A 14,961-nucleotide genomic window follows, 5' to 3' on the forward strand; every position below is an offset into this window, starting at 1 on the left:
TAAAAAAAGAAAAAAAGATGTACTTCAATTTAATTTATGCCTAATTTTTTTCTTCTTTTAGGCGAGACAAGAAATTGATCTTGAGCCTCTCCTTGAATACCTCCCGAGGGAACATTGGGAAGCCTTTGATCCCATGCTCGTCGCAGAAGGTCTCTTCGCGGCTGGAAACGTTTTCTCGTGAGTACGACGGTTGTTGACGCCATTGAAATAATTTAGCCCAAGTTCACGAAACCAAACATAGGCTATCAGAAGGCAACCCAACCTAACCTAAACTCACCTGACCTAACCTAACCTAACCTACCCCAATATAACCTAACTTATAGTTTTACCTAACATAACCTAACCTTAATGTAACACACTATCCCAAAGTTTGGGGGTGTCTTGTCAGAATCGTTTCTTACGTCCATAAACTTTAAGACATTCCCTCTCGTCAACTTATCTGAAAGCACTCAAAGAGCCAATCTCTGTTGTGCTATTGGCGAAGGGAACTCAAAGAGTGACCCGCCGAAGACATGTTTAGACCTTAAAAGACAAGTCTGCGATTCGAAGCTAACACTGAAGGTAACGTTTCATATATTCACGTCACGTTCAGAGTAAAATCGCAGACTCTATATCTAGTTCTACATAATATTTGTTTGGCTACGTCATTGGCCGAGCTTCCCCGTTATACGGTCGTAATGTTGGCCCCCGTGTTCTTCGTGACAGAGCGCACCAGAGGCATTGAATACCAAAACTAAAGAAGAGCGTTGTAGAGGGAAGGGCCCTGAATAAGAAAGGCTACATCTCCTTTCTCCGGCGCACACCTATTTTGTTTTCTTGCACTTACCTGCCACAATGAGTGCTCCAGGATAGTAAGCTTGTTACGTAGTCCCCGACAGCCACAAATCTCTATACTATAGAGGGTACTCACTGGACGCCATATTTGAGGGCGATGTTTAAAGCGCATGCTCAGAACAAGCTCACATCTGCCAGGACTGAAAATCTTAATGGTGCGGAATGCACGTTGCAAAAGAACTGCAGGAGCTCGCCGTCAGCACGCGCTCAGTAGCTCCGCACACAGTTATGGCCGCCAGTGAATACTCCCTATAGGGGGGCTGGACGGTGCGCGCTCAGCACCTAGCGCAAGTGAGGTCACCGGAAGTTCGATGCTCGTCCCAGAAGCCGGGCGTCTACTGGGCTTCCTAGTTCCTACAGTCGATGTTTTGGTTCATGCTTTCTTGTGCATTCGAGTGTTTTCTTAATAATCCCGTTTGGAATTAAATCCGGAAAATAAGGCATTTGAACGTGACAGATATGCACACTTGATCAACTAGCATCTCAAAATGTTCACATCGAATGGCTTCCCAGGAGACTTCTCAGGTCTGCGTGCGCTGTTACTGCGCAACAAACAGGCTTTCTTGAGATGACAAGGAAAAGATCTAGCGCCTTAAGTGGACGCTGCATGAACCAGCCCTCGGAAGAGTTGAAGGGCCTGTCAAGCGCTCACTTCCGGGACAAGCCGCTTACTTCCGGTGGCTTCATACCTGTTTGCTCAATGCACCATCCCAGTCGAGATCAGTGCCGACAGCTACCCGCGTTGTTATGGCTATGGCGGTGCGTTGTTAGAACTTAAGCTGCGGCGCTGTCATGGTGTCTGGCAAAGGTAACGCGTTTCCGATAGCGCGAGTGAGTCCACCGCCTGTCACGTTCCCGCAATAAACGGGCTTTCACAGACCCTCGTGTACTCTTGTGTACAGCCCTCAGGGGAGACCACAAGGCGGACTTTTTACTCTCGGTTTATGCGTTAATCAATGCGCAGTCGAAGAGCTAAAAAGCTCGCAAAAGCATACACACAAACTCAAAGCTCATTGTCACAGTGTATTTTCTGGAGTTGACTGGATTAGCCGCGATTGAAGAACGTACAGCCACAGAAAGATGCTGGGGGCCGTGACCTCCGATGCACGCTTGAGGAATAGGTATTTTCCCCCTTACACTCAGACTTTCTACTCCTATTCCTACTCGTACTCCTACTCCTCCACCGCTCCACGCACTCTTTTATCTTAATTTTTCGCTCTTCCGTAACTACTCGCTATCATGAATGTACCAAGACAGCAAGCGGTGCTCTTCAAATGGTGTTAGTTTACCATTTGGACATGCATCTCTTGGGTGCACGCAGACTTGTACGGAACGACTTACAAGTATCGCGGTATACATGTACACTCTAAAAAAAAGGGTGTATTCTTACACCCTTTTTCCGTATAATACACCGTATAATACTGAAGTGTTAGGGTAATATACCCCAACACTTCAGTTCGACGTACAGCGCACTGACGTCGATCTGACGGTACTACCTTTCACGATAGGCTTAATAGCCGTGTGGTACAACTTATTAAAATAGCTAATGTACGTTTTACTGACTACAACAAAAAAAAATATTAATCGGGGTTTTATTGGCCCTACTACAAAAGCTCGGTGTTTTCTTTCCGAGCTACTTAATAAGTTATGCCTCACCCTTATCAAGCCCCTCGTAGAATTTGGGGGTTCCCGGACATTTCATCGAACGCCGTTTCGTCGAACGCCGTTTCATCGAAGAAATGGACGTTTCATCGAACGCCGTTTCATCGAACACCGTTTCATCGAATCGCTGACGGCCGTTTCATCGAATGTCTTTTATATAAAAAGTGTGAAAGCTGCTCTTTTATGCACGGATCGAGTGCATTTTCGTGTCATTCACCCATTCCATCGTCAGGTTTTTTTATGTCCAAACTTATAGCTGTTACAATTTATTTTCATGCAAGTAACCCATGAGGATATTTGTACCGATTTTTATGTTTGTTTTGCATATTGTGCTTTTCTGTTCACTGCCTCTGTATTAACCGATGGGCCTTGAGGGTATTGTAACAAATAAATAAGAAGTCGCACTCCCGGTAAGAGCGCACTCCAATTCATGGAGGCCAGAAGGCGACTTAGGTTTGGCGCAGGCGCAACAACTTCAGCCATGTGAGCCTCCTAGCCTCTCATGTCTTTCTATTGATACTTTTTGTACTGCTCGAAGCTTGCACTAGCTAAAGCTGAGGTGCTATTTATGAAACTACAACGAAACATTGTCTTTTTAGTTCTAAGACTCAGCAAAGTCAAAAGTAAGTACGTCACTTCAAATTTTATTTGAAAACTTTCGGGGGTTGATATGTTCGTGCGCCAGCCATTCACCGTTTCAAATGATGAACAATTGCTCTCAAAAAGTTCCCCACAGCCATGCTCCGTCGGTTCTCATAAAAAAGGCGGACCTTCTCATTTCTTGCTGCTATGGCCTTCTTCTGGCGAGGAAGCTCTTGGGAACTCAGCATCGCCTCCAGCTTGTCTTCCGTCAGTTGGTGTTCTGCGGCGATGCAAGTCAAAAACTTCCAGAACCCGGGATGGGCACCTCCAACCAGCTTCAAAAAGCGGGAATGCCACCCTGGCGTTCGATAAGACGGCGTTCGATTAGACGGCGTTCGATGAAACGGCTTCGATGAAACGGTATTCGATGAAACGGCATTCGATCAAACGGCTTCGATGAAACGGCGTTCGACGAAACGGCGTTCGATGAAATGTCTGGTCCCAGAACTTGGGGCCGTCTGTTCGACTATAGTGCACTGTACGTCGAACTGAAATTTTGAACTGCATTAGTATATGGGACAAAAGGGTGTAACGTGATACCCTTTTATTTTAGAGTGTATCTATAGTAATTCCTTCTTCGGTAACGAAGTAACGACTTCGTTAATTTTCGGCGGAAAAAAGTGACGTATTTTTGTTACTTTTTGATAGAGTAGCACGTAACGGTATTGATTTACTTATGTAGTTGAACGTGTACAACGCAAGTTATTCAATTTGGTTTTCACTCCAGCACGGACCTGTAACATTTATGACCAGCAAGCGCCAGAGAAGTAGTAAAAAACAAAAAGTACATAGAGCATGACAGCATAGCCACATTCATCGGTACCATCAGTATGCCCATGAATGAGTCTAAGAAATGAGGCATTATTAACGAGAAAAAAACATTCATGGTTGCTACTGTGACAGAGAAACGGCACGTTCCGAATAACGAGAAGGTAATCTTTTACTTTTGGGCTGAAGCAACGATTTCATCTCAGTAACCAATAATGAAATTAGTTACTTTCGGGGCGAGTAGCGAGTAAAACCTTGTAGTTATTTCTTTTTTTCTGACAACGTGTACATGTTTGGGCAGACGTCACTGACAGTAGCGCACCTTTTCTGCTACGTAGGGCACTGCGCCTCGTCCACTTGTTCTCCATGAACCCTCATCTGGGGCCGCTGCAGATATCCCTGGGAAGGATGGTCATCGACATCATAAAGTTCTTCTTCATCTACACCCTGGTCCTCTTTTCGTTCGCCTGCGGTCTAAACCAGCTGCTGTGGTACTACGCCGACCTGGAGAGGAGCAACTGCGATCCGCAGAACAGCCGGGACTCCGCCTGTCTCACCTGGAGGAGATTTTCCAAGTAAGCTTTTTTACCGAACAGACAATGCTTATAAATAAAGGTTTCGTGTTTTCGACTGTTGGCGGAGTCGGGATTTAATCTTTTTCCTCAGGGGAATCGTGAAATCAAGGGAGTCATTAGATTGCATTTTTTCGTTTCAAGTGGCATCGTACACGATTGCCAAAAAGGTCACAATGTATGACTATATTTATTGTTTCAAGAATAGTTCATCGTGAAAATCATTACAATTTGGCTGTAGCGTGTCAATAAACGGTATCTGGGAAAGAGTTTGTGCTCCCGGGGCTACCTCATGTCTACGTTGCCTGGAACGTGCCTCCGACTGGTGTGTTTACCGGCTCAACAAATGTATTCCCTCGATTTCTGCCTGATGACGTCATAAAAGAGCTGCGTTGTTGCCTGTCACAAACCCGGCGGCTGCGAAGCAATGAAGCTGGATGCGGCGGATTCCTGTTCTGCTCTAGATCGCTCTGCGGCTGTACAGTCAACGGGAACCAAGGCAGACACAAGATGAGACACCGCGGTGACAGCGACCCTAGCGTCTGCTCGCGTTCATTCATTCATTTGTCACTTCTTAAGTGCCCCATGAGAGGCATTATATAAGGGGGAGGGGGTGGGGGGCGATACAAGAAAAATATTCATATGGAACGTTGCCCTGCAAGCAGAACATTCCAAGATTCAGAAGAAAAAAATATTTTTAGCCAGCATTTCTATGTTCAACCGCCGGTACGCTGTGCGGTCGGCACAGCGTACCGTTTCAGTTACACAATTTGTTTCCACTTTGTGATCACTTTATGTACAGGCAGAATAGGACGGTAATCACATCGGTCGAACACGCGCTCCAGCAACCGTGTTCATGTCCTCAGCCAGAGTTGTACAGTGAGAGCTAGAACGTAGTTCTTTTGTTCATCTACGTATATTTTCTTTTTTTCTTTTGGGTGAGTAGATCTGGTCTTGATTCTGTCGCAGCCTGTTCGAGTCCTCCCAGTCCCTGTTCTGGGCCAGCTTCGGCCTGGTCGACCTCTCCAACTTCGAACTCGCCGGCATCAAGAGCTACACCAGATTTTGGGGGCTGCTCATGTTCGGCTCGTACAGCGTCATCAACATTGTGGTCCTGCTCAATCTGCTCATCGCCATGATGAGCAACTCCTTCCAGACCATCTCGGTAGGTCAGCGCGCTAGACCGTCTACCACACCCGGGGCGACTGCAGGGGAGCTGTTCTGTGACTTAGCTGACAGCGGGAACCACTAAAGCCGTGGTCAAACTATTAATACTTTATAAATTGAAAAAATTAGTAATCAGACAGTGTTCAATTAAACAAAAGCGTCTCAAAAAAAAAAAAAAACGTGGACAAGGCAAACAGCAGAGGGCGCTACTTAGAACGTCAAGATTCTATTTAAAACACACACTTATTTATAGACACAATCGCCCTTCCTGCATAAGAAGGCGAATCCCTTATCGGTAATGTGCACCGATGGTGTAGTTAGGCAGTTTTCCTCTCTTGCCAGCCTTATATTGAACGCTTCGATTAGCTCTCTCTATCTCTCTTTCTTTCCCTCTCTTCGTTTTGTTTTTAAGTTTCCCTAGAATTCGTGTTCTTTTGCATATGTTGCAGTGAGCAGCAAGATTGCCCGAGAGAGAGTTTCCGATCGATAAAACCTGTTCGCGCGATCGGAAACCTTTCCGCGTTTCATTTGGTATCTCGTACACTAGAGCTTATTTAGTGGCACTATCATACACCACTGACGTGGCACGGTCAACGAACTCTGTGGCGTGTTTCTGTTCACGTGGCGCTTTCGCCGCCTTCTTGTTGTTGATTTTCGAGCACAGCCCCGATTAGCGCTTTCGTCTGAGTAAACATGAACCGACTATAGTAGTCCAATTCGCCGTTTTGCTGCCGACACCGCATGAGGCTCGTTTCTTCCTTGTACGGACAATCCTGTTGCATTAGTCATACAACGACTGTCGGCAGACATGTTCTAAACACACTAATATGTGAAGCAAACATGCTCCGAGCATGCGTGAGGCGCGTCAGCATGTGATTCTTTCATCACGTCCGCGGCGAACGCAATGTCTTTTCGTATGATGTATTTGCAACGAGGCGGTGGAACTGCGGCTTAAAAGAGCGATCTTCGATCGAGATGTGTTTCTCTCCTTCCAGGAACGGGCGGACACGGAGTGGAAATTCGGTCGAGCCAAGCTCATCCTGAAGTATTTCCAACCTGGACAGACGCTCCCACCCCCTTTTAACTTGCTCGAATTCATCCGCCATATCACCAAGCTTCTCAGCTGCAAAAGCGGGAAGACGAGAAAAGACAAGGTAGGAGCATGAAGAATTACGAAATCTACAGTCACGAAATACTAGTAAAAATAGTAATAAGTTTGGTTTTGTAGCCGCAAACGATTTTTAAACTTGTCTTCCGAGTATCGGCACTCCGCTACCCGTACTTGTCTTGTGAGCGCCGCCATTTTGTTGCCAAGTGCAGAACGAACGCAATTGGAGATGTAGTTATATACGCTCCGAAACTGCGAATTCCTAATTTTAGGGTGCCAGAAAGCTCGGGAAATTAGTCGTCTCGCTTTGTCGCGGAGCGTTTTAAACGATGGATGACGAAAACGCTTCAGATAACTGTCTCTTATTCACCTCGAGAACCGTAATAAAATAATATACAAAAGTCCGACTATTTTTCGCGCAACGTTACCAATTTCCCACTTTTCCTGTGTTGGACGCAGATACACGTGGGTGCTCTATGTTGGATGCAGATATATGTAGGTGCATATTAGATTAGGTTTGTGTGATTTTATCGAGACGTGAACGTTTCAAACACCAAAGCAATCGTTTTTTACCTTAACAACAAAATCTCGTAAAAACTATACTTCGAGCAGCGCACGAATAACGCGTGAAATTTCTTCGCAACAACTGAAGCATCGTTATTCTGCATAGCTTATTTAGTGATAGTTGCTGCCCGGATGAGAACGCCAGGGGCCCTAATCAGGCTAATCTACATGGCGGGACCGAGCGAAAGGGAGGGGGGGGGGGGGGGGGGGGACTGATTATGGGACCGGGACAACGCCGTCTGCCGCGATAGGTTAGCGCCGTGCCGCCGACCAATCGCAGCAGACGGCTTTGTCCCGCGGTCTCGTCGTGTAGCATAGGGCCCCAGGCCTCCAGCACTCTTTAGCATTTATCACGCACCCGCACGCATGTAGCTGCTGACGATGTGCTGACATTATATACAGCGCGTCCCTCCCCCCCCCCCCACCCCCCCCCCCCCCCCAAAAAAAAAAATGTTTTTTTGTTTGTTTTTTTTGTATAAACTTAAAGGAAGTATTGCCGAATGCTCATTTTCCAATCAATTGTATAGCTCTAGCAATCAAAAACAAATGTCAACGTTTTTTTTGTTTTGTTTTTTAAACTAACCGTTATCTTATTTAAAAGTTAAAAGTGATTTTCTCAAAATTTCAAGGGGAAAATGGCGGACGACTGAGTCGTCGAATACATGTAAATGAATGACGCCAGTTACTGAGAATATGTCCCATTTTTTCTATTTAAAATTTCAAAATATCACTTTTGGCTTTTTTTTTTTTTTGTAATACGATAACGGCTAGTTCTAAAATGTTGGCATCTGGTTGCTTCGTACCACAAAAGCTACAACTTTGGCAGAAAAAAAGCGTCTGTAGATGCGTTTTTTTTAACGGTAAAACAAAAAGAAACAGAACTGTAAAAAAATGTTTCCTTTCTTTTTAGGGCACGTTGCATTATTTAATTATGAAACAGTCAGATATATACATATACTATATTAGCTTCAGTTGAGTTATATACATTCAACGCAAAAAAAGGTGTTGAAAAGTGAGCAACTTCACGAGGAATCGTTCATCTTTTCAGATCTACCTCGGAGACAAAGGGTTTCCTGCGAAGAAGGAAGAGTTGAAATATCAGGTGATTACTCCCACAGAATCAGTGCAGGGTTAATAAACAGACGATTCGCTTCAGGACGTGATGAAAAGCCTGGTCTGGAGATACGTGACCAGTGAGCAGAGCAAGAACGAGCAGGCACCAGTCACCGAGGACGACGTCAACGAACTCAAGCAGCAGATCACGTCCTTCCGCTACGACCTCCTCGACGTCCTCAAGGACAACGGGATGAAAGTCACAAAGGTGCAGCGGAAGAGAGCCGAAGGTAACCTTCTCTTTCTTTCACTTTGTAGTAACACAAAGGTCCCTCCTGTGCTGCATCATTCACACACTAAGTAAGCTACATCAGGGTAACGAATCTACAGCCATTTTGGTACCTAAAACCATTGTTGCCAGTTTTGTCCACCTTTGACCTGAATTGCGGCTCTTCGTCGTCCAGAAATGTGAAAACAATTGGTAACAGAGCAAAACGACACCGCCCAAGCTTCCTGGCACAGAACTCAGAAAATCGTAGGCCTATTTTTCAAATCGTAGCTATCGCTGATTGCGCCCTTAAAGTATGGAGTGCCCATACTTTAAGCGCAGGTTACTGTCAACGGCCAATAGCGTACAACCGGGATGTAGACAGCGCACAAGCCTTTTTGGTTCACCTGCTAAATTCCAGACACTTATTTCCGATTAAATCCCCCGAGCTCTCTCATGTTATCTCGACCTTCTCCAAAAACATAATCCAACTCAAAACAAGGCCATTATTCTTATCTGGTGTTTTCGATGCAACACGTTTCTGTATATCTACTCTTGAAGGTAATATTGGTCGAAAAACGCTCGTGTATCTTGCAGTCGCTCCCAACAAGAAGGTGCGCGTTCGTGAGCGCCGCCTGCTGAAGGACTTCAGCATTACCCTCATCGACGCCAGCGACCTGGACCAACTGTCCCGTGGTTCGCGCTCGAGCAGCGTGGACCTGAGCAAGTACGAAGACGCCGCAGAGTCTGAATCCAAGCCAAGTTACAGCCGCGTCCTCCAGAGATGGAGAGACCTGGTCAAGGCCCTTCAGCATTCCCCTATCGGCACTAGCAAGAACCTTCCGGCCTCCGTGACGAGGACCTCGGTCCTCAAAGAGAGACTGGAGCACCAGGTCAGCACCGAGATTGAAGAGACTGGCAATGTTTCCGAGAAAAAACTGGAACGAACACCTGAGGAAGGGCCTCAAAGTGACGGCAGTACAGATAAGTGCTTGGAGAACAAAGTGCCACAGCCCGTCGATCAGGGACAAAGAGACAGACCTGCTACCAACACCCAGAGCGAAACGCCTTTGCTCGAAATGGTGGCAGGAAGGAAGGTCACCGACGTGGTTGTCAGCATTGATGCATCCCAGCCGCCCCAGCAGACCAAACTAGAAAATGACGCAGCGCGGGCTGCTGAATCAAGGGCTAATTTTGCGGCAAAACACCCGGCGTTCAGCGGGTCCGTGAAACGCGGATGGTTGTGAGAGTCTCAGTTGGGCTAGAAGCTATAGGCTATGAATCAGGGTGGCAGGACGGTAGTAATTAAGTACGGGTCGGCTCATTAACTAGTGTTTTACAGGTTGGGGAGCATGCGCAATACAGTCTCCGACAATATAAAAAACCCGTTCGCCAAGGCTGTTATTGCTGCGGTGTTCAGCACTCGTTGGCCAAAGGCAATTTATTTTTAATGAGAGACTAGAACAAATGTCAATTTACTCCTCATTCCATGCAATGTAGGCCTGGCCAAAGCAAATCATGCGCGTCCGCCTGAAGATGCCTCTTCGAATGGGTCTTCCATATTGTTTCAGACTGTATTTTGTGGCCGACTCTGAAAGTGTTGCCACGAGAGTGAGCGCATGAACAGAATGTCTCGCGAAAGAGTTATTAGTAGTGCTTCCTTGATCTTTGTGAATGTCCCCGTGGCCTAGAAGATTTGTTTACACCCCCGAGCGCAAAATAAAAGTTTCTAGCACGTGGCCCCGCGCGCGCAACCATCGCTGCACCACGCATGGACTCAGATCACGGTGTAAGATAATACTCTTCAGGTGAGGACAGCGCGCTCCTCGCGCAGTGCAGTTAAAGTTCGCTTTTCAGTCTCCCTCTTTCTCTCTCTCACTATGGTTTCAAGCAGCGCCGGCAGATGAATCGTCGACCCGTGGGCACGGCAAAGACGGCTCGTGCCTTCCATGCTCCTCACGCGCAGAGCTCCAGCGAGGTTGTCGCTCGTGCAGAAAGACCACGGTGTATCGGGGTGTCATGGCAACGAGATAATTTTTTTCGCTATCACACAGTTTCGCCGTTTGGCTGCCGGCAACACTGTCAGCCACGGGCACACTGGCCGCGAAAAAATGCAGCCTTTCGGATGCCCGTCGAACGAACACTATCTGATTCCTCGCGCCGCGCGTTCAGCCCCGCCGTGTCCTCACCTAAAGAGTGTATCTTACACCGTGACTCAGGTACAACGTCCCAATATTGTTCTCTTTTTTCTTTTTTTTTTTCTTTTTTCGGGGCTTGAAATGAACGGCAATTTTCTTGGTGGATTTGGAGCTGTTTTGAAGCACTTGGTGGATTTGGAGCTGTTTTCTTTTTTTGTTGGTGAATCCTTGGGCGTGCGAGCGCGCGATCGCATGTGTACCGCACCAAAGGCGCAGGCGCTTTTGGATCGCTCCCAATCCTCAAAGGGAATGCCACACAACAGCCGTCTGGAGCTGATCCTTTCCCATGAGCACTACTGTGTAACCCAAGTCTACTTGAACGAAATGGCACAGCAGTCGATTTTCCTCATATTTTAGGTATAAATGATATAACCGTACCTCATCGTACCTTTTTTTCTTCTGCAGTAAGTGTCAAAAAAAATCCTTTAATGCCTGCAATGCAATGACAATACTAATTCTTAATGAAGTTTCGGGTGTGCACGTTGACTCTTTGCGTCCCATGGTATAGCCTCTGGTGTCACCGACAGGGTGAGACCGGCAGGGCGTCTCTTTCAGATGATGCCCTTGGCCCCAACAGGCGTTTATGCGGAGCGCAAGCTCGTCTGCCTCTTTTGCAGGGGTTGTCGTGGCGTTAGAACGCCGAGATCTGATTGGCTCTGATTGAAGGATAGCGGGTAGACCTCAAAGCAAGCCGCCTTGAGATCTACCCAGTATTCTTCAATCAGAGCTCGGCTTTTTGACGTCACCACAACCCCTGCAAAAGAAGCAGACGATCTTGCGCTCTGCAATGCCTTCCGTCGTGTGTCGGCTGCGTGTACACGTTCGACGCTCACAAGGCGCCAAAACGTTATCGAAGGCAGGAAGCTCGCGTTGGAGGACGGACTACCGATGAAGGACGTCTCTGCCGTTCTTATTCTTTCAGTGATTCGAAGGCTACTGTTTCGGCGGTGAGAGCCTGCGAAACATCGTGTGTGGGCGCTTAGTCTCGTGGAAATAATTACGGAGGCGCCCGCAAGGTGTCGCTGACGTTGGCGTCACTTAGCGTCATAGATAATTTCGCAGACGGCAGGCAATGGAACAAAATCCCTGAAGTTTCGAATATTACGATAGGAAACACAATCGGTAACTCAAGACCCCGACACAGCATGTGGCTCAGCGAGTCAACGAAGAGAGCCGAGGATTCATCCCGGATTGGAATACCCCAGATGGCACTTCGAGTGTCCGAACGCAGGATGTATTGTATTCTGGCCTGCAATTATCTTGTAAACTTATCTCTACGAACTCTTTTTGTAACTAACTGTACAGGTGTGTACCAGATTGTATAGAAGCATCAATCTACACGTGAACCCTCGTGGTTCGACTAGCCACTCGCGACAGTGTCGAAGGGTGGCTGTGAGGCTGAGGGCCACGGTTCTGAGAACGAGGGAGAGCAGTAGCATTTGGCCAATAAAGAAAATTTAAGCCGAAGTGTGGACTGTACTCTGTCTTGACGAGCTTGGCTGACCACGCTTTCATTTTAATTCGAATAAGTTTTTTCTCAATAACGTTTTCTGATGTATTAGGTCTCTAAAAACAAACGAAAAAAAACTTATTGTGGAAAAGGTAATCACGCAATTAATTTTGATATGTTTGTCCAAACCATAGCGTTACAAATAAAAGATGTAGGCTAGTGTAAAAGAGTAGTTTATATATTCATTTTATTTAGAAAATAATAATACTACGAGACATTTAAGTCACAAACAGGGGGCGGTACAGAAACTAAAGCTGCAGTAGAGACAAAAAAGATGTTTGGAGTTTGATTGTATTATATATATCTTCATTTTCCGTTAATACAGTGGTGGAGGCTAGTGACTGTGATTCGAAAACTTGACCGGGGGGGTATCTCTTTATTCTACCAAAATGTTCTTCAATCGCTGATGAAGAGTAGCTTGTAGGTTTCCCCTTTTGGGGGTACCACGTAGAAACACAGGAGGTCTGTGGGCCCGTAGAATGACGTGTTTATTGGCGTCTCGCCGCCACACTTTGTCCGTTGGCCAAACAAGTGCAAGAAAATACTGAAAAGGTCGGCGCTGTCGTATCAGTGAGATTCACCTGTAGGGGCCCACGCTACCGTTTTAGGCAGATTTGTGGAAAGGGGGAAGCTGCAAAAAGAAAAAGGCTCCGAGGTCCAGCTCCTGCCCCCCCCCCCCCCCCCCCCTTTCTTGGAAGAGAAAAAAAGAAGGCTTGCGAAAGAGGAAGTACTAAACTGTGTGCCATAGCCAGAGGCGAGACGGCCATCAGTTGTTAGGGGGAAGGGGAAAAGGGAAAACAGCTGATTGAATAAAAAATTGTGAAAGTGAAGAGTGGTAGTGTTTCTCCAAAGGCGACATCGCGGCGGCGGCTGATGGAGCCGCAACCTCGAGCGACTGAAGGGAGGTGGTAGGAACCGATGAACCAGGCGGAGATGGAGCCTCTTGGTTGTAGAGTCCAGCGTTGAGAAGCAGGGGGCACAAGCGGTATCCGAAGTTGTCCAAGCTGTCACCACGTACACCAGCGCCAAGTACCATATTATACCGAGCGATTCGGGGACGGCTAGCGTAGCCTGCGGGAAATGGACGCGCCCGGGGAAGGTGTTGTGGCTTAGCCCGCTCAGGGGTCGCGCCCACACTCACTCCCAAGGATGTGCCACGAGCAGATTTACCCAAAAGAGCGAGGGAGGCACCGCCATCTTCGAGGAATGCGACCTCGCCTCGTATCCGGGAAGCCGCCGCCATCGCAGTCCCCACGACCTGCATGTGCTAGGCCTAGATAGGGAGACGGGGAACACTGATAGGGTATTTATAATCGCCAAGGTTTTTATTTGTACGTGACATATGAGAGCTCAACTACCCAGAACACAATTGACGGCTTGAAATTCGTTTTCTTTCCGCCCGAAAACCGACGATCGAGAACTGGCCATTTTGAGTCGCACTCACTCTCTATGGTTTAGACACAACCACCAAAGATAATCAAAGTCGTGGGTCATCGAAGGCACACATTCAATAATAAATATAGACTGAAAATAAAACACCGCGATTTTTGGGGGCTTCTAAAACATTGCCAACATACTTATTGAATGAAACAAAAATAAAAAGGCTGCACAGCCGCGTGACTTTCGCTAACTCTCTCCTCCTCTATATTTCTTCTTCCTCCCAGTTCTGTTTCGGTTTCGTTTTTTTTTTTTTTTTTACTGTATTAAAAATATGCGGGACGCTGTAGCAAGATATTGAGTGGGTAGTCTTCTTACACCATAAAAAATTGCCTGACAAAAAAAATTTTTTTGGGGGGTGTCAGTGTTCTTTTATCCGAGAAAGGTGAGATCGCTGCATGTTCATGATTTACGCCACCGTATGAAGTGGTTCTGTCCGGCTCTCTTTCATGCAATTCTTATTTCTAGTCTAAAATCCAGTTAAAGGGATACTTCAACGAAATTTGAAATATTCCCGTCGTGTTCAAAAATAGGTTGAATATGATCCACAATATCCGTAAATGACAATCGCACGTTTGTATTTTGAGCCTGGTGGCTGTATTTTTCGTTATAAACGGCCCACTCTGGCAAGCGCTCGGAGAAGGCCCAGCGGAGACCACGTGACATCCAACGCAATCGTGACGTGGGTCGTCTCAAGACGAGCAAAGCTACGGCGAGGCTGACGTCGAGAGGATGGCCTAGTCGTTCCAGCCACCGAAGCGGCTGCTTTTTTGTGAATTTTGAGGGACGGGTTAATCTTCTATAATCTTCTAGGGGGACAATAGCGACTTCTGCGACACATAAAAGGCATTCTCGGGAAGAGGGGAGTTCCTCCTGCCCCTCTTCTCTCGTCGTGGCCGGAGACGAGACAACCTCCGTCACTAGCTGTCAAGGTTCCTAGACGGGCATTACAAGCGAGGCGTTAGCGACATCCACCAGGTGCTCTTTGCTAATCGTTTAATTTGTTTCAAAATACCTTTTCGTGACTTTTTTTAACAAGATATTGGTATGTTCGGTGTGATGCTGCTTTTTTGAACACATATAGACCAAAAAATGAGCGCCGAAATTTCGTTGTAGTATCCCTTTAAAGGGTGGGTGCAACTATTTCCGGATTTCGGTCAAACATTTGTGGAAGTTGC

At 46.8% G+C, this 14,961-nt stretch overlaps 1 protein-coding gene across 2 annotated transcripts in view; it reads left to right on the forward strand.

Annotated features, from left to right (window-relative positions):
• Nucleotides 1-10,335, forward strand: part of LOC8036065 (transient-receptor-potential-like protein) — a 51,166-nt gene extending 40,831 nt beyond the window's left edge. For both annotated transcript variants that reach the window (XM_042289888.1, XM_040213386.3), the window contains 7 exons: nucleotides 62-177; nucleotides 4,245-4,481; nucleotides 5,448-5,643; nucleotides 6,641-6,799; nucleotides 8,366-8,419; nucleotides 8,474-8,660; nucleotides 9,236-10,335. In XM_042289888.1, coding sequence (XP_042145822.1) covers nucleotides 62-177; nucleotides 4,245-4,481; nucleotides 5,448-5,643; nucleotides 6,641-6,799; nucleotides 8,366-8,419; nucleotides 8,474-8,660; nucleotides 9,236-9,885 — 1,599 coding nt within the window. In that variant the 3' untranslated portion in view covers nucleotides 9,886-10,335. The remainder of the gene's footprint in view (nucleotides 1-61; nucleotides 178-4,244; nucleotides 4,482-5,447; nucleotides 5,644-6,640; nucleotides 6,800-8,365; nucleotides 8,420-8,473; nucleotides 8,661-9,235) is intronic.
• The last annotated feature ends 4,626 nt before the right edge of the window (nucleotides 10,336-14,961 follow it).

Source organism: Ixodes scapularis, unplaced genomic scaffold (genome assembly GCF_016920785.2).
Source record: "Ixodes scapularis isolate PalLabHiFi unplaced genomic scaffold, ASM1692078v2 PGA_scaffold13__105_contigs__length_92229423, whole genome shotgun sequence".
NCBI lineage: Eukaryota > Metazoa > Arthropoda > Arachnida > Ixodida > Ixodidae > Ixodes > Ixodes scapularis.